Raw genomic sequence first — 22,756 nt, forward strand, 5'->3', positions numbered from 1 at the left:
TCTCTCTGTGTTTTATCATAATAGTGAGAATTCATACCACTTTGAACAGGTTTTCTCTCAATCTACCTGGCCTAACGAAAGAGGCACAGCGTCTTGTGTATGAGTCCGGCCAATTTTAATGATAGTGGCAAACTCCTTGGCCTTCTTCTCAAGTGCATCATGTAGCTTCTGCAGTCCAGGCAGCAGCACTTCATGGACCTCCTTCGCAGCAGCAATGTGCATGGCAGTGGGGAAAGTATCATTGGAACTCTGGCAATGAGGAAAGAAGGGGCAGAACAGTTAAAAAAAAAAATGACTAAACACTGAACATGTGGTTTGTTAAATATTGTAATGACACATAATTGTTTTTAAGCTATGTGAAAATATAGTTTACACTTTGTCCCCTGTGAACAACTTCAATTTGGAAAGAACTACAATCAAACAAAATTGAAATTTCTAGCCTATTAAGACTGTTTCATTTCTGAATGAACTCCCTCCCAAGATAAAGAGAAACATATTTCCTATTCCATAAGATGACAAATAATGTTTTGACAGACTAGGTATTATATTGCAAATCCCCATCACTCTTCCCTTGGACTGTGACAGGGGAAAAATAAGCTTTAAACTCCAAAGGCATTGAAATGAGTTCTAGACAAGTACCTGACTCTTGTTGACGTGATCATTGGGATGCACAGGATCCTTGCTGCCCAGTTTACCTCCGAGAATCTGAATTGCCCTATTGCTGATCACTTCATTCACATTCATGTTTGTTTGTGTTCCAGAGCCAGTTTGCCATATCACCAGAGGAAAGTGATCATCCAATTTCCCAGCAAGCACCTGCACAATAAACACAACAACAAACCTCATATTCAGATCCTTGTTCCAAGTGGACAGGACAACACCTGATTTAATTTATCTGACAAAGACAATGTGTGTTCACAGCATAATGCAAACAGCACAGAATGTTGCCCAAATCAAGGGCATTGGGATTCCTAAATGTAATAGTTATATTTTGCTATATCTGATATTGATACGTTGTGGTGCTAACAAACTTCCTTAATCAACAAAGATAGACAATTGTTACTTACTTGACCACTTGGCAGCACTGTAGAGAACTGATGAACAACTACAAAGCACCGTCCACTGGCTATAATACAGTATTACAACTACTGCTAAGAACTTTCCAATTGAAGGGAAAGAAAAAAAATTAGAGAAATTTTCAAAACAAAAAACTATTTATAACCAAATATTTATTTTCGATTCTTAAAGCGCAATTGTTCACTGTCATGGTGCTACCATGAGCCAAGCACTATCTTCTCCAAGACAGGTGAACAAGTGTTAAGAATTTTTCTTTAGAGGTTAGGCAGATAAGAGGAGCTGATTGCGTTAAGATTACAACACAAAAGCAGACAATTAGCCAGCGTTGTGCTCCACCAATGCAGCAGAAAGTAGGGAAGGTATATCATATCTTTAAGCCTGTAATACCTGCACTAATGATGTGGAGGTAAGTATTATTTTTTTCCATTTGTTTGCATTCCAGAATACTTAATAGCTAATTTCCAGTGAAACATAAATCCAAAGATCCAAAAGCCACAAACTATTTTCAAGGAAGAAAATTCTTAAATTCCTTACAATGGCCGAGTAGTATTATCCCTCGGCTATTATTCCAGAGTCTCGAGTAATGTTCTGGCGACCTGGCTTCAAATCCCACTATGGCAGATGTGGAATTTTCATACAATTAAAAAAGTCTGAAATTATTGTGAACCTTTGTAAATTGTTGGAAAAATCCACCTGATTCACTAAAGAGTTTCAGAGAAGGAAGCTGTCATCCTTACCTGGTCTGGCCTATATGTGACTCCAGACCCACAGCAATATAGTTGACTCTTACTGCCCTTTCAGCATTAAAGATGGGCAATAAATGTTGGTTTAGCCAGCAACACCCGCATCCCACGAGTGAATAAAAAAATTCAAAAATTTGATAAAACAGGATTACAGAAGTAACCAATTTGCACTACACCTGAATCCTTCTGAATGTAGGTGCAGTGCAAATCAAAGTGTATATACATGTTATTTTTAAAAGAAATGGATTTAGATCCTTTGCCTCCAGTAAGATACCACAACAACTTATAGTCTGTATCTCAATGTTGCAAATTTATTCTCGATCTTTTCATGTCATTTTCTGAAAACCAGTTAGTGAGTTAGCAAAACAGAACAAATAACTTGTACTTTTAAGACGCTCTGGGAAGCAAGAAGTCCCTCTCCACATCAGATGTCACTGGAGTGACTCTGGAGCAAAAGAGACACAAAATGATGTTGTGACATGCTGGTAAAATGAGTGCTAATGTAATAAAATAAATAGCATACTGAACTATAGAGACTCTTTAATCAGACGGATAATGTCTTTGAACCGATTTCTATCCTAACGAAATATTATGAGTTAAGACCGCTATGAGGGTTTTCCCCAGTACAAAGAAAATTGTACTTCTAGACATTCAATGGGAGTCTGTTGAAAGGATTGGGTGGAATAGATGTAGATGTAGATGGAAAAGATGCACACACATCTCTCATCCCGCAACTGAATTTTTCCATATTAAAATGTTCTAAAATCAGTTCCCAGGACAGTGGTTCTATTAAAAGATGTTATATCAACCCTCCATAAAGAGGAGTTTCATTATAAAAAAAGTCTAAATTTACTTTCAATAATTAGGTAGGGTTCTGACAGGATTTACCCATGCTAAAGGTGGAATAACTTCAGCCAAATTATGCCTGGTACCCATAAAATCACATTAAATAATATTCTCCTTGTAAAGTAGTAAAGTAACCTTCTTTGTGCAACTTTAAACTGACTTAATCTGGCTAACGGCAATGTTTAATGTTTCTCAGTTTAAGTACGTCAGGCATTTTGGTAAAGATAAGTAAATAGCTAGAAAAGGAGCAAGTTTTCCTTTTACTCTTATTTTAAAATGCTTTGCCACCCTACAAGCTTCCCAGAGCTTCAAAAATTCCAAAGCAACCCTATAGACATTTCAGTTCACCCACATCCTACCACTGCAACTGACCACAGTCTGTCCCTGTGCTAGCATGTCTGTTTTCACTTCTCTCTCTGATCTCATTTACAATTCTCTTTTATTTATCCAAGCTTGTCAATTCAACTGTGCTGGATTGTGGCTTGCTGCCCCTTGGAATGTACCATAAGGTCAGTTATAAACCCTTACCCCTCAGGCTGTTCCTACCTCATCAGCTGCCTTTATAATGCTGTCTGCAATTTTTGGATCCAAACCATATTCCACGTTCACTTCTGCAGCAGCTCGCTTCAGAATGCCAAAGGCTTTTATTACTTGGATCTGTGAACCAAAATAAAAAGGTGAAGTAACATCAAACATTCTCTCTCTCACCTCCACCCCCTTTCTCTCCTTGACTCACTAATGCAAGAGAAAGTGCCTGTGAAGCACACATTGATTTGCTTACTAAAAAATGTACTTTCCGCAAGTTTTAACTTTACATTAGTGGTGTTTAATCTATCAATAAATCAATTGGGCAATCAGACTGGAATACATGCAGAAAGAGCTGAATACTGCAGAATGGTGGAATCTTCAACTTGTAGCTTTGCAATGGGGAAGATCTGAGGTCTCAATAAACTTACTGAGTCCCAAACAAAATCATGCTCACTGGATTCAAATAATCATTAAATTTTTAGCATTTTACTGATGGCATAGTCAAGATTTTTTTCAGGCTTCTACTTTCACTCCTCCTAGAATTGAAAACACCTGTTCGAAACATTTTATATGAACTGAAGTGAGAAAGTAGAAAAAGGAGAGGTTTCCGAATAAAAGCTTAAAACTAATCTATCTGTTTGTATGAGCTCAAAAATAATCCAATTCCTTCAAAGAAGACCTGACCAATATACATCCTGCAATGGTGTGGTTCAAATGCTTTTGGTCATTTATCACTTGTACAGCATGGTCCAACGCATCCTTGCCGACCAGACAGCCCAATCTGACCTAATCGCATCTGCCAGCATTTGTCCCAAACCCGACTAAACTCTTCCTATTCATATGCCTTTTAAATATTGTAATTCTACCCACCTCCACCACTTCCTCTGTCAGCTCATTCCATACATGCACTATCTTCTGCATGAAAAAGTTACCCCTCAGGTCTTTTTTTTTAATATATCTTTCCCCTCTCACCTTAAACCTATGCCCTTCAGCTTTGGACTCCCCTACCCTTGGCTATTACCCTATCCATGCCCCTCATGATTTTATCAATTTATATAAGGTCACCGTTCAAACTTCAGCATATCAGGGAAAAGAGCCCCAGCCTATTCAGCCTCTCCCTACAACTCAAACCCTCCTGTCCCAGCAACATCCTTAGAAATCTTTTCTGCACCCTCTTAAATTTAACAACATTTTTCCTCTAAAATGGAAACCAGAATTGTAAGCAGTATTCTAAAAGTAGCCTCACCAACATCCTGCACAGCTGTAACATGATATCCCAACTCATAGTCAACGTTCTGACCAATGAAGGCTTGTGGTACCTTGCTCTGCACAGTTGGTTCCCATATTAGTCTATAAAATAGGAAATTCACTTAAAAGTACTTCACTGACTTTGAAGTTTCTTTCCTTTTCTCTCTCTCCCCCCAAGCTGCTTGTCGGTAGATGCCAAGAAAGGACCGTGGGCAATTATGATAACAAGCACAAATTTTGCAGAGTTTTCTAATTTAAAGATCACGTTCACCAGCAAGAAACAGTAATCCAGAGCAGCGTTCACACCTCAGTGTATGAAAGATGAGGATCCAGAATGATCCAAGATGTAGTGAGTCCGAGTAACTTATGCCACCAAATTCCAAAGTAGATTAGATTAGATTAGATTACATTACAGTATGGAAACAGGCCCTTTGGCCCAACAAGTCCACACCGACCCGCCGAAGCGCAACCCACCCATACCCCTACATTTACCCCTTACCTAACACTATGGGCAATTTAGCATGGCCAATTCACCTGACCTGCACATCTTTGGACTGTGGGAGGAAACCGGAGCACCCGGAGGAAACCCACACAGACACAGGGAGAACGTGCAAACTCCACACAGTCAGTCGCTTGAGGCGGGAATTGAACCCGGGTCTCAGGCGCTGTGAGGCAGCAGTGCTAACCACTGTGCCACTGTGCCGCCCACATAAGTACATCTGACTTATGAGGTAGAAGTTATGAGATGTTTCAGTCAGTTTTCCTGCATATTTAATTCAAACTCACACACTAAGTCCAATTCATACACTGAAAAAGGTCTTAATCTGTGGTTTCCTTACTAGCAAAAGCGCATTTTATTTAGGCTTTTAATGACCACAGAACACACCCAAAGTGCTTTACAGCTAATGATGCCCTCTGGAATGTAGTAACTGTTGTAATACATAAGACGTGGCATCCCATTTCTACACTGTTGTTTGTGTGAGCTAGCTACATAATCAGCTATTGATTCCTGGTTAAATTTGGCTATGGTACTGGAGTTAACTCCTTTCCTCTTCTCCAAAATCGTGCCATGGAATCCTGTATAGGGAAAACAGGGTCTTATCTTAATATCTCATCTGAAATGAAGTATTGCCTTGATGTTTCACTTGAGTGTTAACCTTGATTTTTGTGCTCAAGCCTTAAAGGGGTCTTGAACTCACAACCCTTCTCACTCAGGATGTGAGCCACACTGATACTGTTCAATGAGATCTCTTGAAATTACTGCAATTAATTGTTTTCTTAAAAAATACACCAAATTATTTTCAACCTACACTATTTAATTTCAATGTGGATCATCCATCTGCATTATAGCCATAAAAACTAGTAACATTTTGTGCATATTTGAGTGCCACATTATCACTGGTACACCAGTTATAAAATTGATAAACAATCAAATATCTTTTAAAAAGAAAATAATAAAACACATTTAATCACATAATTTAGTTGGAAAAACCTCACAAAGATATCAGTTTCAATTTCTAAGACTTTTGCCTGAAGCTGCAATGAGATGATTCCTGCTATTATTCTATATTCTTTAGATCAGTTTGAAGCCTGACCAATTACTGCATGTCCAGAGGCATACAACAAAGCAAACATACACTCGTTTGGTCATTACAGCAAGTGAATTGGAAAATAAAATAAAATTCACTACAAAGTGGAAGGAGGTGGCAGGGTGGGGGGAGGTGTGTGTGTGTGTGTGTGTGTGTGTGTGTGTGTGTGTGTGTGTGTGTGTGTGTGTGAGAGAGAGAGAGAGAGAGAGAGTGAGAGAGTGAGAGAGAAATAAAATTCAATATGAAGAGGAAGAACGTGGGGGGAATGGAGGTGGAGGGAAGAGGTAGTGAAAAGGAGGGGAAAAGAGAGAGAGAGAGAAAATAGAGACAGACAGACAGAGATAAAGAGAAAAAAGAAAGAAACAAGAAATCTAAGAACCAATGACCATTTTTTCTTGAAAAATTACAATTTTGCTAATTAACTTACTGGCATCCGCTCAGACACCCCGCCGATTTTAAAGTTCATCATTGATCTAACTGTCTGGGCTCCATAGTATTTGTCATTTGGCACCTTTAGCTCACCAAAGGTATCATATTCGATTCTGTAGACTTCAGAGCTTTCCTAGGAAAGAGAAGCAGAATGTTAATTATTTCAATTTCTTAATAATAGAAAGAAAGTGTATTTATAGTAATAATTTCCAAGTTAACGTTGAAACACTATTTAAGATTAAGCATATCTAAGCTTTAGAAATGATAGAAAATCATTTTTAAACCTTCTGTCAATTGCAAACAATGACTGTTCTGATAAAGTGATTTTCCTCTCCAACAAACAACAGCTTATATTTATGTAGCACCTTTAACGTAGAAAGATATTCCAAGTTATTTCACCAAAGTCATGTGTTTCCTTCCCCCAAGTCACAAAAAAATCAAAACTTTGGTCAGAAAGACAGGCTTTAAAATGTTCCTCCAACAAGAGAGGGATAAACCAGAAGGATTGGGAAGGGAATTCCAGTAGAGAGATGTGCCTGTGTGCACTGTTGATTTTGTGTGTTTGGAAAAAATAATTCTACCATTCCCTCTGTCCTCAAAATCTTTAAATATTATTCCCCATTGTGCCTGCTTCCCCCCCCCCCCCGATTATTTTCTGCCAGTAGTTATTTTGCAATGGCTTTAATTTGCTTTTTATTCCATCACTTTATCATTATCTGAAATTAATCATTTTTAGGCATCAGTTAGAACTCTTCAGTGATAAACCACTGAAATATTGCACTGTAAATCAAAAAATATATAATTAAGTGTTTTTAAAAATGCACTGATAAATAAAATATTTTTTTCAACTGCTTCAGTATTAGATTAAGGGCAACACTTGCACCAGCTATTCTTGATCAAATAATACAATCTTGAAACAAATGAGTGCAGAAGTATAGGAATGCTGGTTCAGCACAATCCCAACCCCAACTTCACCCCCACCATCCCTCCCACCCCCATCATAGAATGAGAAGGTCAGATAACAGCAGTGTTGAGCAACTGGCTCAGATCAATTTCTGCCCTGCCCTGCGATTAAATGGTAAATAAGTAATTTTCAAACATGAGTGTTGCAATCTTGTTTCAACTATAGTCAAGCATTAATTCCAGCACAACTGAATGCAGACTACAGGTCAGACAATAATATGCTACTGCACTGCATGAATATATACAAAATTCTGGTGTCTAGTACAGCCCCAATTTAATTAGCTCCACATAGCTATGAAGCTATAGAACTTAACATCCCGGCAGGAGTATTGAAATCTATGCACCAGAGTTATCTGACCCCCATTGAACCCCCACCTAAAATATTCCAGTCACCTGTGACACACTGATGTTATCAGGTTGATTTCTAAAGAGAGAGTCTAAACTGAACCTACTCTGCGACTGAAAATACTGAGTAAAAACCCTCAATGATCCTACTTTTCACGATGTAGTACTGGAAAGAAACATCCTCATGAGTGCTGTCTCACTGTTACTCAACCCATATCATAATTCATAAAAGAAATCTCTTTACTTGTTGACCAAAACTAATAATTATGGACAACTAAATTTTTTTTCCCTATCAAGATTGAACCTGTGTGCTTCCAACTCAATATTCAGCTCTAATGTAGGGTTGATAGCCTGGTTGACAGAAATGAAGCGATCCTGAATTCATTCTGAAATGCTGAAAATTCTACTCTCTGGAAAAGTATTGGGCAGTGTCGTTTTTGTTTAAATCTGATAAAGTGTGGCCTACATCTACGTCAGCATTTAATATCCAACCCTAGTTACCATTGAAAAGGTGTTGGTGAGCTGCCTTCTTAAGCCATTGGCAGGCCATTTGGTGTAGGTCCACCCATAATGTCTGTTAGGCAGAGAATTCCAAGATTCTGATCCAGTGACACTGAAGGAACAGTGATTTGTTTCTAACTCACAATAGTGAGCGGTTTAGATAACAACATGCAGGTAATGACGTTCCAAAGTAGCTGTTGCTCTTAAGCTCCTAGGTGCTAGTGATCATGGGTTTGAAAAGTGCTGCCTAAGGAGCCTGGCTGAGCAGTACATCTTGTGGATGGTGCATGCTGCTGTCACTGTGTAGTAATGGCAGAGAGAGTGAACGTGTGTGAACGTGAGGACTGCTTTGCCCTGAGTGATATCAAGCTTCTTTAGTGTTGTTGGAGCTGCAGTCATCATGGAAAGTATTCCATCACAATCCCAACTTGTGCCTTGCAGATTGTGGACAGACTGGGGAGTCATGAGGTGAGTTGCTCAGCAGGACTCATAGCCTCTGAACTAAGCCAGTTTTGAGAAGACCCATAGTCTCGCTACCTGGAACACCAACTTACAAGGAGCTACACCAAAGACTAAAACACTTAGAAGACGACTCACGCCACTCCATGCACTCCACCCAAGAATTCCTGAAGACCAAAGACACGAAGATAGAAGAGGATGAAATAATGGTCTCCTTTGATGTAACAGCCCTATACACATCAATCAACATCAACCTGGCCAAGGAAACACTGATTACACTATTAGAAGAACCAAAGACACATACACCAAACACCACTAACTTCATCAGCAAGGTCAATATCGTCAAGCTACTGGACCTATGCCTTACCAAATACTCCACGTTCAACAAAAAAACCTACAGACAAACCAACGGAACACCCATGGGATCTCCGATATCAGGGTTCTTAGTAATGCAGAGACTCTAACAAACAGCTATGCCAACTATCCAACCCAAGCTTTGGGTCCATTAAGTGGATGACACCTTTGTCATCACTAAACAAAACAAATTAGAGGAAACCTTGAAGACCATAAATAATACCCTGATTGGCATAAAATTCACTAAAGAGGAGGAAAACAACAACAAACTGCCATTCCTAGATGTCGCAGTAGAGCGATCAGACAATGGGGAACTTCAAACCAGCGTCTACAGGAAAACAACACACACGGTCCAAATATTGAACGACAGAAGCAATCATCGCAACATCCACAAACTAAGTTGCATCAGAACATTATTTCAATGAGCCAACACACACTGCAGCACAGAGAAACTATGCAGAGCAGAGGAAAATCCACCTATAGTGTGTATTCAAAAAGAATGGGTACGCAATGAACACAGTCTGCTGATTTCTCAGCAACAAACCCAAACAAGCAGACAAAACACTTAAAGAAACCCTAGCCACTCTCCCCTACATCAAAGACATCGCGGAAATGACTGCCAGACTACTCAGATCCCTTGGCATCATGGTAACCCACAAACCCACCAACACATTAAAACAGCAGCTAATGAACTTGGAAGACCCTATACAGACAAGCAAAACTAATGTCATTTACAAAATACCATGCAGGAACTGTAACAAACACTACATTGGACAAACAGGCAGAAAACTAGCCACCAGGATACATGAACACCAACTAGCCCCAAAACAATACGACCCTCTCTCACTAGTATTCTTACATACAGATAAGGAAGGACACCACTTTGACTGGGACAACACATCCATCTTAGGACAAGCCAAACAGAGACACGCATGAGAATTCCTAGAAGCATGGCATTCCAACCGGAACTCTATGAACAAACACATCGAGTGAGACCCCATCTACCACCCCCTGAGAAAAAAAAATGACATCACCACAGGAAATGACATCACCAGCCCAAAGAAACCCAAACATATAAATAGAAAGCAGGAATCATGTACACTGCTTCACCTGAGGTCCACTGAAGATGTTACCTAGTAGGGTGACGAAACATCTGGAAATGTACCTCCCAACTCAGTGAGAAAACCTACATTCAGAACCTCCGAACTAATCTTGAAGCCACTATGTTTAAACGGCTGGACCAGTAAAGTTTCTGGTCATTGATAATATCCAAAATGCTGATAAGCAGGGGATTCAGTAATGGTGATGCTATTGAATGTCAAGGGACGATAGTTACATTCCCTTCTGCTGGAGGTGGTCTCTGCCTGACACTCGTGTTGAGAATGTGATCCATCAGTCTAAAGTCTGGATATTGTACAGGTCTTTCTGCATTTGGGCGTGCAGTTCTTCGTTATCTGAAAAGTCACAAATGGTACTGAATAGTGAGCAATCATCAATAAACATCCCATTTCTGATCTCACTATGTTGGGAAGGTTATTGCTGAAACAGCTGAAGATGGATCAGATCAGGGCACTATCCTGAAGAAGTTCTGCAGTAACATCCAAGAGCTACAATGACTGACCTTAATAATCACAACTATCCTGTGTGCCAGGTATGACTCCAGACAGTGAAGAATCCTCCTGGTTATTCCCAAGGTCTCGAATTTTGATGAGATCCTCAATGCCACACTCAATGTTAAGTGCAGCCTTGATGTTGATCCTGAAGAGGATCTGCATTTCAATGCAGAGAAGCATGAGATGATGCATTTTGATAGGAAGAACACTAAAAGATAATATAAATTAGGGGGTACAATTCTAAAGATTGGGGGTAATTAGGACGTGGAATTCAGCACCTAGGAGAGTAATGGAGGCAGGTTCAATTGAGGCAGTCAAGAGGGCATTGGGTGATCATTTGGATAAAAACAATGCACAAAAGGACAAGGGAAAAGCAGAAGATTTGCACTGGGTAATGATGCTCATTTAATGAGCTGGTGCAGGCACGGTGCTGACCTAATTCTTCACCTGCTATGATCTGCCCAGCGCTCAAACATCACGTCCAAATAGTCCAAGAACTCATGTGACCCAGTGGAAGTCTGCAGTGCCCCAGTCAGTTACAGGGTTCTAAGAAAGGCATCAGCAGACCTTAAAAGCAATGACCAGGATATAGTACCACAAGTAAACCCATGACTGGGAAAAGTATTTTCTTCTGTTTGCCACCAAGGATTCATCTAATCAGTCCACTGGGTTACTACATTTGAGTAAGTATATGGGTACCATATGTGAGGGCCTCCACAACCACTCAAGGAGAAGTTTCTTTTAATTAGAACAGAAGGAGTCTCCATGTTCGACTAGGTAGCAGAGTTCTGAAAGCAACTCTGATGAAATGGTGAAGTAGTCTGAAACCACTTCAAAATCTCCTAAACAATGATGAAACAAGTGGCAGACAATCATGTCAAGGTTGGAACCTTTCGGCCAGAGGACTACGTGTCAGTGACCTGTATAGAATTGCAAAGAACCTCAGGACAATGAATTATTTGTTTGAGACCCTGAATTGAAGAAAAATCAAATCTGCTCTCATGTCAACTGATAAAGCAATACTACTACCAAGAAAGGGATGAGCAAATCTGCCCCATTGCAACCAACCTGGAGGATGGGGGTAACAGCAGGAATAAATTGTAAGGAGACATGAGGGAGCCTTCACTGAACATATAATACCCAGCTAACTAACACGTCAGTGTTCACTCACCTAGTTACAAAGTTGACTTAACTGACGGCTCATTGTATTTAAAAGCTAATTCAAAGACAGGTCAGGCTGCACCACCCTAACCTAACACAATGTGGATGTGGGAGAGATCTCTTCCATCAGGTAACATTCCTATTGGCTAGACCTAGACAAATTGGTCCAGGTTCAGGAGGAGATTAACTGCACGCTGGAGCACCAACTAACAGAATCTAGCAGCAAGCTATGACCAGAGCCAACTCCAAACTGATACCCTTACAGCTGGATAATTGTATTGATAAACTAGGTAAAGCAACCTAGATTTACTTTAGGGGTGCTGGGTTTCCCAAATGCATTCAAAAAGGAAATCTTCGTCTTCATAACTCTTGATGGATTTTGCCAATGTTAAGTCACACCATTCAGTCTAAAATGCCCCGGCAACCTCTCAAAGGTTGATGAACCAGATAGTGGCAACTTACCTAATTGCATTGTGTACTTAGATAACCTCATGTACAGCAACATGTTGGGAATTGCACTGAGAGCAACTGGAAGCCCTCTTCCTGAAAGTTGAGCTACCCAGTGGTCAATCCTGCAAAAAGTATGTTCGCTAAGACCCAAGGTACCTATTTAGAACACAGTTGCACCAAGGATCCTACCTAGGCTGCATAGGCAGAAGTAGCATCACAATTCCCCTTTCCCACAACCAAACAGGAAATCATATGCATTCTACTGAAAGTTCATCCTGAATTCCAGGACAGAAGCTGTACCTTTGCCAGACCTACTGCAGAAAAAACCTAAAGGGATTTTGGACTGAAAAATGCAAGACTGCCTTTGGAAAGCTGAAGGCCATTTTAATAAGCGAACCTATGCAGATAACTTCAAACATCAAACAAGTATTTAAGGCAGGCAATGTTTACTGACATCCTCAACTGTGGGCAAACTATGCATGCATTTTAATCCAGATATACGAATAAATCCTACACGTGATGTCACATGCAATTGTACTGCACACATGCAGGGACACTTTTAAAATGGAATTTAGCAGTGGGCAGTGAGGACACTGAATGAGAATAGACATGATATGGTAAAGGGGGGGTATAAGGAAGGAGTGGTAGCGAAAGGAAGGCAGGAGGAAAGGTAAATTGTTGGGGAGGAGTAGTGAAGGCCGAGGCCTGGGGTAGGGGTTGGTGATGAGGGCCTAGGCCCCGAGCCCCACCGTCAGTTCAACCCCAGGGTTGATCCTTGGCTTCATGATAATGCTAGAGTGGGAAATCTGCTTGATCCTGAGATTGTGAATTGCTTTTGAATACAATTCTGCTACTACTGATGGTGGCCCAAAATGCCTCATTGATGCCCATTCCTAAGATACTTAATCTATTCAAAGTCTATCCCCTTTAGCACAATGATAATGCCACACAACACAAGGGAGGGTATCATCAATATGAAAACTGGGACTTTGTTTCCATAAAAACAAACTGACAGTGTCATGGACAGATCCATCTGCGCTGGCAAGAATGAAGTCAAGTATTTAATCCCCCCATTAGTTCCCCCAACACCAGAGCATTATCAGGCTCTCTCAATTACTCGTAAGATGTATTGTTTGCAAATCTTAAAAAATACATACTGAACTTTCCAGGAGTTGCAAAAGGACATTTCTGTGTATTTTGGAAATTTATTCTTCGGAATTTAAATGTATAAAACCAAAAGCTATTTCTGAAAAATACACCAGGCTGGTATTGATCCATGGGGAGAGCAGACAATCAATATTCCAGGTTCTACAATTCATCAGAACAGAAAATCAAGCAAAATTATTTATTTAATAAGTTTCTACATAAAGGAAAACAGTGGTATCATCGCATCCTTAATCAAGTACGCCACCAACAGTTCCAACTTTTTGTAAGGTTAAAATTACAATAAAAATGAGAAATCTATGTTGCAAAACTTTGTACTGCAATAACCCTGAAGGTAAAAGCAACATTTAAGGCCTTTTCTAACAGTTAACCATGTTAAAAGATCATTTAGCTGACAATAATGCAAGCCTGACAGTTTGTAAAATTAGTTCCAAAATCAATCTGTCATCAGTTTCTCATCTCGGTTAACGGGTTCAGTGGTAGCAACACATCTTGGATCTGCTCCAGTTCTGAACTCCTTCCTATATATTTGCATACAAACACATACGCACATATATAAATAAAAACTTCAAGCTGGCTAATTTCCAGCTTTTGTTGCTGTCACTCCATCTTCTCACGGGAGGAGATTTCTGCTTTGTCGCCTTTCTAGTCACATAGCTTTATCATTCAAACTTTCTGCCTCATGTCCTAAACAAGCTATCTGCCCTCATTTATAAAGAAAGCGATTGTATGTAAAAAGTCTGTTCCAAAGAATTAAAACTTTTACTTTCAAAACAATTATTCAATCCCTCTGCCAAATAAAGGGCAGAAACAAGACCCACAATAATTTGAAAAGGGGCATAGATACTTACTTAGTATTACAACATTTCTTAGAAAAATATATAACATATATAGTACCATGTACTAGTGAGGCCAGAAATAGGAAGATAATATAGCTGAATGCAAACTGGTGTCGGAAGGAGGGTTTCAAATATCTGGATAATTGGGATCTCTTCCACGGCAGGATGGATCTGTGCAAGAAGTACGGGTTAAACCTAAAAAAAAAGCTCAAATATCTGAACAGGAAGTTTGCTTCAGCCACGGGGAAGAGTTTAAATTAATGTGACCAGGTGGTGGGAACAGGACAGTGGGTCAGCATGTGGAGTTGTTGAGGAGAAGGTAGAAGTAAGTCTAATAAGAACAAGCAGGTTAATGAACACAGTGGGACTGGCAGTCTGAAGTTCATTTATTGCAATGCCATGAGTATAGTATGTAACACAGACAAACTTAGGACTTCAATTAGTACATGGCACTACAGTGATGTAGCCATTATTGAAACCTAGTTGAGGGAAGGGCAGGACTGGCAGCTCAATACTCCAGGGTTTAGATGTTTCAGGTGTAAGAGAAAGGGTTGTATAAAGGGTGGAGGAGTTGCATTACTGATTAAGGAGTATATTACAGCTGCATTAAGAAAGGATATCTTGGAGGGCTCATTCATCGAGGCCATATGGGTAGAATTTAGGAATAAGAGAAGTGCAATAATGGAGTTATATTATAGAGCTCCCAATAGTCAGCAGGAGATAGAGCAACAGATATGTAAGCAGTCAATAGAAAGATGTAAAAACAACAGGGTTGTTGTAGTGGGTGACTTTAACTTCCCAATATTGACTGGGACTCCCTTACTGTTGAGGTTGCAATGCTGGAAAAGCACAGGTCAGGCAACATCTCAGGAGCAGGAGAATTGACGTTTCCGGCAAAAGCCCTTCATCAGACTTTTGCCCAAAACATCGATTCTCCTGCTCCTCGGATGCTTTACCAGCATCACACTCTCAACTCTAATCTCCAGTATCTGCAGTCCCCACTTTTGCCCTGGGACTCCCTTACTGCCTGGGGCTTCGATGTGGCAGAATTTGTTAGGTGCTTCCAGGAGGGTTTCTTGAAAGAACATTTAGATAGTCCAACCAGGGAAGGGACCATATTAGACTTTGTATTCGGGAATGACACTGGTCAGGTGATTGAAGTTTCAGTGGGACAGCATTTTGGGTACAGTTATCATAACTCCCTGAGTTTCATGGTAGTGTTGCATAAGAATGACTGGGTCGTGGATGAACGTGCTAAATTGGGGGAGGTCTTGTCTTACAAATTTGTTTGAATATTTTGAGCAAGTGATGCAGATGATCGATAAGGGTAGGGCAGTAGGTGTTGTCTACATGGACATTACTAACAAGGTCCCTCAGGCTAAATTGCTGTCTTAAATCAAATGGGATCCACCATGAGTTGGTAAATTGGATACAAAATCAGCTTAGTCATAGAAGACAAGAGTGTACCGCAGTTAGGCGGTAGTGTGGGGGGTTTAAAAAAAAAGAAATAAATAAATAAACGGGAGTATGGCTGCGTCTAAAAAAAAGACAAGATGGTAATTGTTAAGGGGTGTTTTTTCTGACTGGAAGTAGATGACCAGTGATATTCTGCAAGGATCAGTCCTGGAACCTCCATTATTTGTAATATATAGGCATGAAAATAAAGGTGGTCTGATTTGTAAGTTTGCAGATGACATGAAAATGAGTGGAGTTGTCGACAAGTAGGAAAGTTGTCAATAGATGTAGATCAGATGGAAAGTTGGGAGGAGAAACAGTAAATGGATTTTAATCTGGAAAAGTGTGAAGTGATGCATTTTGAGTAGTCAAATGTAAGCGGGAAATACACATTAAATGGCAGGATCCTTCGGAGCATTGATATACAGAAGGATATTGGGGTTCAAGTCTGTAGCTCCCTGAAAACAGTAATAGTAAGTAAGTTGGCAAAAGTGGAGTACAGCCTGCTAATCTTCATTGGTCAGGGCACGAGGTTATAAATGTTATCAAGTTGTGTTGCAGCTGTATGAAACTTTAGTTAGGCCTCATTTGGAGTACTGTATGCAGTTCTGGTTGCCACTGTAGGAAGGATGTCAAAGCTTTGGAGCGGATGAAAAACAGGTTTACCAGGATGTTGCCTGAATTGATGTGCATTAACTATAAAAAGAGGTTGGACAAACTTGAATTATTTTCACTACAGCATTCAAGGCTGAGGAGTGAGCTGATAAAAATATGTAAAATTCTGAGAGGCTTGGATAGGGTGGAAATGTCAAATACTAGAGAGGCTGGATTTGGGGCAGAGGACAGGGAAGTTTAAAGGAGACATGCAAGTAAACTCTTTTTGTACAGAGGATAATGAAGGCCTGGAACGCACTGCAATGTTTAAGAGGCAGTTGGACAAACACGTGAACAGGCAGTGAAGGGAAGGATACGGGTCATGTGCAGGCAGATGGGGCAAGTTTCCAATGGTATTGTGGTCGGCACCGACATGGTGGAAGTGAGTACTGCGCTTGTGGCAGGTCAGAGGAGCAGGAAAATCGACATTTCGGGCAAAAGCCCATCACCAGGAATAACATGGTGGGCCGAAGGGGCCTTCTGTAATATTCTACATTAAAGTAAATGGCTTGGCGGGAGTGTTAAAAGCGAGTGTAAAAATCTACACGTTTAAAAGAAGAGCGTGTGGGGAATTTATAAGTATGGTAACTTACCCCCCCCCCCAAAAAAAAACATTGATCTACAAATGTCAAAGCACAACGTCAGTGATTGCAGTTAAACCCACTGGTGAACAAAGCTGTCTGCATCCTGTTCTTTCCCCGCTGTGGTACTTTTTAAACGAGGCTGCATTCCATTTTCCAAGAGAGTGGGACAGCAACAGCGAAAACAACTGTGAAGAGGCCCTGCCCGTGTCCAGCTCCTGCTGCTTCACTGAGGAACTGGGAAGAGTTGCTGAGGCCTAGTGTTCTCCTGATCAACTCGGAACCACGGGCCTGCCCCACTGAACCCGAGCGGTTTCCTCACGGAGAAAACTCCACCCTCGGCATTGCCGGCGAACACTAAAGTGGGAGGGGGGTGGGGGGGAATGTTTATGGACCCACAAGCGAGGAGGGCCCTGTACCCTCACAGTCTCCCCCCCCCACCCCCGGCAGTTGAACCGTTGCTCTCCGTCAGGATGTCGGGGGTGACCTTGTCCAATGGAACGTTCCCCGGAGAAACCCTGGCAACCGCGGCCGGGCTGCCAGCGCGAGGCAGCCGGGGAGTTCCCTGCAGCACCGCCAAGCGCACAAACACAACCGGACCCACTGCAGGTCACCGGGGGGGGGGTAGTCAACCGAAACTATCGTGCATCCAACCTAACCTTGCAATGCCTCATTTGGAGGGAGAGGCCGGTCGGCGTCGCTCCCTGTGAATTGCACTCACCATTCTTTTGCAGATTGCAACAGCAGCGGGCGGCCGCAGGCTGCTGACCAGCAGTGGGGAGGACCGCGCCCCCGGGGCTTTGCTGCGAAACCGATGAAGGTTTCGGAGAACACGGAACATGTTGCCCTGAAATAAGGCTGGGGAGGGACCAAGGCGGCAGACTGGGGGAGGTCAGATTGGGAGAAGCCGCCAGAGGGAGCAAAAAGCAAGCAGCAAATCGCAGTATGCATTTGCTACCTGAAGCATTTAATCAGATTGAAAGACGAAGTTTTGCTTTTCTTTAACCCCCCAAAAAAATGTAAATGTTTTCATGCTGCAAATCTCTATGACTCTGTTTTTGTTTCTCAAAATCGGAACTGTTAACTGCACCTTGGAATTCAACTTTGTAGTATTGCCCAATTGCATTATTAATAAAACTCAAAAGAAAAGTCGACGAAGTCTCATTATTCCTACTGTGGATGGAATTGGGTTTGTCTTGACGGGAGACTTGCAGGAAAGGTTTTGGGAAATGACAGGTGTATTTTGCAGTCTTTGCATTTGCCAGTTATTGCTTCAGGTTTAGCAAAATAAATGTTCAAATGTTTGACCAATATTGGGAAGGCAAATATTGCTGTCTTTACTCAGTATGAGAATGTTTCGTCCAAAGTGAAATTATCCACGTCCCTCTAGTTGAATATGACAGTTTTGACCATGTTCATAAGAATGGCCTATTACCACATTGTAGCTGAAAATGTGTTGCTGGAAAAGCGCAGCAGGTCAGGCAGCATCCAAGGAACAGGAGAATCGACGTTTCGGGCAGAAGCCCTTCTTCAGGAAATATTACCACATTGTAGTCAATTGGCCCAACAAGTCCTCACCGACCGTCCAAAGGGCACCCTCTACTCAATCCTTCTAACCCTGCATTTCCCATGGCTAACAAAGTTAACCTACACATCTGTGAACATTATGGGTAACTTAGTATGGCCAATCCACTAACTTGCACCTCTTTAACTCCTTCCTGGAGGAAAGGGTCACAGGATCGAAACTTTAAATCTGCTTTCATCTACAAATGTTCCAGACCTGGTGAGTTTCTCCAGCAATTTGTTTTTGATAGTTTTTTAAAAAAATAAGCATAACCTCTCAAAGCCTTCATTCTTAGAAATAACACAAGAGTAGTTGATCATGCTTATTGTGTAAAAAAATAAATAAATTTGAACCAACGTCTGTAATCTGCGGTTGTGTGTGTGATTTTTAAAAATAAAATTGTTTAAAATATCATTACAATTCCGTGACACTGTAAGCCTTTTGCTATAAGTTCTGTGTGATATGGTCATGTACCAGAATCACCTGAAGAGGCAGAGCCTGGAAAGCTAGTGCTTCCAAATAAATTGTTGGACTATAACCTGTTGTTCTGTGAATTTTGACTGAGTTGTGCACAAAGGATAGTGGAAAACTGAAATTCACTCTCTCGAAAAGTGATCAATGGGAGGCCCGAGTAATGCGGGTGCGAGATGGCCTGCGGGCTGGAGACTTGAGGGAGCAGGGATAGCCAGTGGTGTGGAAGCTTGAGTGAGGCGGGGGGACGGTTTTTGGACTGCTGATTGGTAGGGGCGGTCAGCAGCTTATGAGCCGAAGCAGAGGAGTGTAGAAGCCCCCTGCGCTGATCTACTGAAAGACTGCAAATGCTTGTCTTTATTCTCATTTTTCTAACTTATACTATGAGCAACTGTAAGAAATGTAATTTTTTTCTCCCTTTTTCCCTTTATTTCTGTATTTTGTATCTAAGATCTGTTGTACCTAAGATGGTGCCAGATGGGGTGACATTGTGAACTTTTCACTGTATTCTCATACTTCTGTACTTGAGTACACATGACAATAAAGGAAAATCTATATTCTAACTCTGTCTAAGATCACGGACCAGATCTGCTCACTGTTTCTCCTCACAGATTCTGCTTGATATGTTGAGTATTTCAAGCATTTTCTGCTTTTATTTCAATTACTCGCAACTGGAATGTCAAACTTTTTTTTAAGAGAGAGCATTCAGTAGTTACAAAGATACAGCCGGTTCCGCGAGTTGAAAGTTTAACGCTTGTTTGGCAGAAATCCCTGCGATATGAGTTAGTAATCCCCCGGGAAAGGATACGTTTGGCCAATGAGGTCTGCAGTTTCAGGAGCGTTGATTCTATTGGGAATGGGCAGAGTGATAAAACGCAGTCCATGGGAAAGGAAAATCCAAGGCTACTTTTGCAATTGAGGCAGGAGAAATCGTCTCTTCGTCTGCAAAAATGTCCTTACGATCTGGTTCAAGAACTTATGATGGAGAGGAGACAAAGACGGTGGCGATTGTTGGTGGTGGCTTAGTAAGGATTCTTTTTTTTTCTCTTTAAAGGGGGAATCATGATTCTGTTTGCAGTAAATCAACGATTATTTTTTTTTGCTGACTGCCCCTCCACGTGAGGGCCGAAGTGCAACTTTAATATCACACTTCAAGTCTGCTGGATGTGAGGTCGGGCTGAACCTCACAACTCGTCTTTCAAAATTTAAGTGCATAAACCTGAGAAAATCGTAAAAATGTTGCATTCGCAATGGTTTTGGGGGGAAAGTTACAGAGGCAGCGCTTTCAGATTTGAGTCTATTGTTTTTTTCCCAATAGAAATGTTTCCTCAATGAATTTCCCAAACACGATTTTACAAGGTCGTGTTGTATATTTATAGGCTTTGTCCCTTATCCCTCAATGCCCTTACCCCTCGAACTAGTACAGTTTTGATGACGTCCTCTACCATTGATAACTTTTCGAGAGAGTGAATTTCAGTTTTCCACTATCCTTTGTGCACAACTCAGTCAAAATTCACATAACAGGTTATAGTCCAACAATTTATTTGGAAGCACTAGCTTTCCAGGTTCTGCCTCTTCAGGTGATTCTGGTACATGACCATATCACACAGAACTTATAGCAAAAGGCTTACAGTGTCACGGAATTGTAATGATATTTTAAACAATTTTTATTTTTATTAATCACACACACAACCGCAGATTATAGTTCTTAAGCACCTGATGAAGAGGCAGCGCGTTGGAAGCTAGTGCTTCCAAATAAACGTTTTGGACTATAACCCGGTGTTGTGTGAATTTTGACTCAGTTGTGTTATTTTTAATTTTGTCCACCCGAGTCCAACACCAGCACCTCCAAATCTCAACTCAGAGTCATACAGCACGAAAACAGACCCTTCAGTCCAACCAGTCCATTTCCCCATAATCCCACTGGTTTGACATCAAATTGGATAAACTCTTTACACTGGCTCTTGCATGACTAAATGTCTAGGAATTGTTCTAACGAAATGCTATACAATTTTGCTTAACCAGTTCCTGTATCATAAAGTAAAATCAGATAGATCCTCTTGAAGACTTTTTCCACCAAGACTGCATAGACATAGCATCTTCTACTCCCACAACCAGTAGCATCATGAAGCACAAAGATGGCAGCTAGAGTCATAGAGATGTACAGCATAGAAACAGACCCTTCGGTCCAACCCGTCCATGCCGATCAGATATCCCGACCCAATCTAGTCCCACCTACCAGCACCCAGTCCATATCCCTCCAAACCCCTCCTATTCATATATCCATCCAAATGCCTCTTAAATGTTGCAATTGTACCAGCCTCCACCACTTCCTCTGGCAGCTCATTCCATACATGTACCACCCTCTGTGTGAAAAAGTTGCCCGTAGGTCTCTTTTATATCTTTCCCCTCTCACCCTAAACCTATGCCCTCTAGTTCTGCACTCCCGAAATGAAGAGCACCAACTTCTGCAATTTCCCTTCCAAGTCATTCTCAGTCCATCCAGACAGTCAAAATATATTGCTTTACTTTCAGTGTCACCTGTTTAAATCCTAGAACTCCCTCCTTTAACAGCATTATGCGACTACCTATTCTGAATAGACTGCAGCAGCTCAAAGACAGTTCACCACCATCTTCTCAAGGGCAGTTAGGGATTGCCAGAAGGCACTGACCCAAACAGTGATACCCACATTCCATGTATGAATTTTTTACAATCCCTGTTTTTATTTTCATTTTGTAGTTTCATCAATTTATTTAATTTGCTCAATTTTTGACTTTGCTGCAATTGTATTTTAAAGATTACTTTGCACATCATTAATCATAGTAATTAATTTTTCTGAACATAGCTGTAATTAAAAAGGTATTAGTTTGAATGAATGTGTGCTGTGTGCACTTGTTTTTTAGTTAATAATACTCTATATTAACTAGGAAGGTAGTTGAACAATTACAGCTAGCTCCCAGGTAAACTAATAATTAATTCTAGCAGGATCAATAGTTGAATTAGATATTGAAATCTGTAATCTAGATGAATAGGAATAATTAACCAGGTAACTTGAGCATAGGTGGAGATTGGCTAACTAATAGAAGGCAGAGAGTTGGGATAAATAAGAAATTTTCAGAATGGCAGTCTGTAACTATGGAAATAAATGTAAAATCATCAAGCCTAGGCTCACAAAAAAAAACCTCAAAGCTCCAATGCTCAACTTGGTAATAAAACATTATCTTTGGTCATCCAAGTCCTTAAGATATGTTGTAAATAATTGTGGCCCCCACACTGGATCCTTATAGCACTCCACAGAGTCATACAGCACAGAAACAGACCTTTCTGTCCAATCAGTCCATGTTGAACATAATCCCAAACTAAACTAGTCCCACCTGCCTGCTCTTGGCACATATCCCTCCAAACCTTTCCTATTCATGTACTTATCCAAATGTCTTTTAAACATTGTAATTAGACCTCATCCACCACCTCCTCAGGAAGTTAATTCCACACACAAACAACCCTCTCTGTAAAAGGAATTGTCCCCATGTCATTTTTAAAACTTTCTCCTCTCCCCTTAAAAATGTGCTGTCTAGTCTTGAAATCCCCCGTGCAAGGGAAATGACAACTACTATGAACCCTATCTGTACCTCATTTGCTTATAAATTTCTGCAAGGTTGCCTCTCAACCTCTTATGCTCCAGTGAACAAAGTCCCAAGCTATCCAGCCTTTCTTTATAACT

At 40.8% G+C, this 22,756-nt stretch overlaps 2 protein-coding genes and 1 pseudogene across 3 annotated transcripts in view; 2 read left to right on the forward strand and 1 right to left on the reverse strand.

The window, feature by feature from the left end:
* fh (fumarate hydratase) overlaps positions 1–17,877 on the reverse strand; it is a 41,691-nt gene extending 23,814 nt beyond the window's left edge. The window contains exons 1-5 of one of the 2 annotated variants that reach the window (XM_043695586.2): positions 17,721–17,877; positions 6,459–6,593; positions 3,213–3,323; positions 640–816; positions 67–249 (exon numbers count right to left, since the gene is read on the reverse strand). In XM_043695586.2, the coding sequence (XP_043551521.1) occupies positions 67–249; positions 640–816; positions 3,213–3,323; positions 6,459–6,593; positions 17,721–17,840 (726 nt within the window). In that variant the 5' untranslated portion in view covers positions 17,841–17,877. Of the gene's footprint in view, positions 1–66; positions 250–639; positions 817–3,212; positions 3,324–6,458; positions 6,594–17,658; positions 17,689–17,720 lie in introns of those variants that run through there. The other variant, XM_043695588.2, reaches the window with a different exon arrangement.
* On the forward strand, positions 8,875–9,507 carry LOC148148927 (uncharacterized; annotated as a pseudogene).
* A 1,879-nt stretch (positions 17,878–19,756) lies between the features above and the next one.
* kmo (kynurenine 3-monooxygenase) overlaps positions 19,757–22,756 on the forward strand; it is a 77,773-nt gene continuing 74,773 nt past the window's right edge. Inside the window, exon 1 of the mRNA XM_043695590.2 lies at positions 19,757–20,059. Within this exon, the coding sequence (XP_043551525.2) occupies positions 19,985–20,059 (75 nt within the window). The 5' untranslated portion in view covers positions 19,757–19,984. The remainder of the gene's footprint in view (positions 20,060–22,756) is intronic.

Source organism: Chiloscyllium plagiosum, unplaced genomic scaffold, assembly GCF_037043375.1.
Source record: "Chiloscyllium plagiosum isolate Xiang-an unplaced genomic scaffold, Cpla_swu_hap1 HiC_scaffold_10, whole genome shotgun sequence".
In the NCBI taxonomy this organism is placed as follows: Eukaryota; Metazoa; Chordata; class Chondrichthyes; order Orectolobiformes; family Hemiscylliidae; genus Chiloscyllium; species Chiloscyllium plagiosum.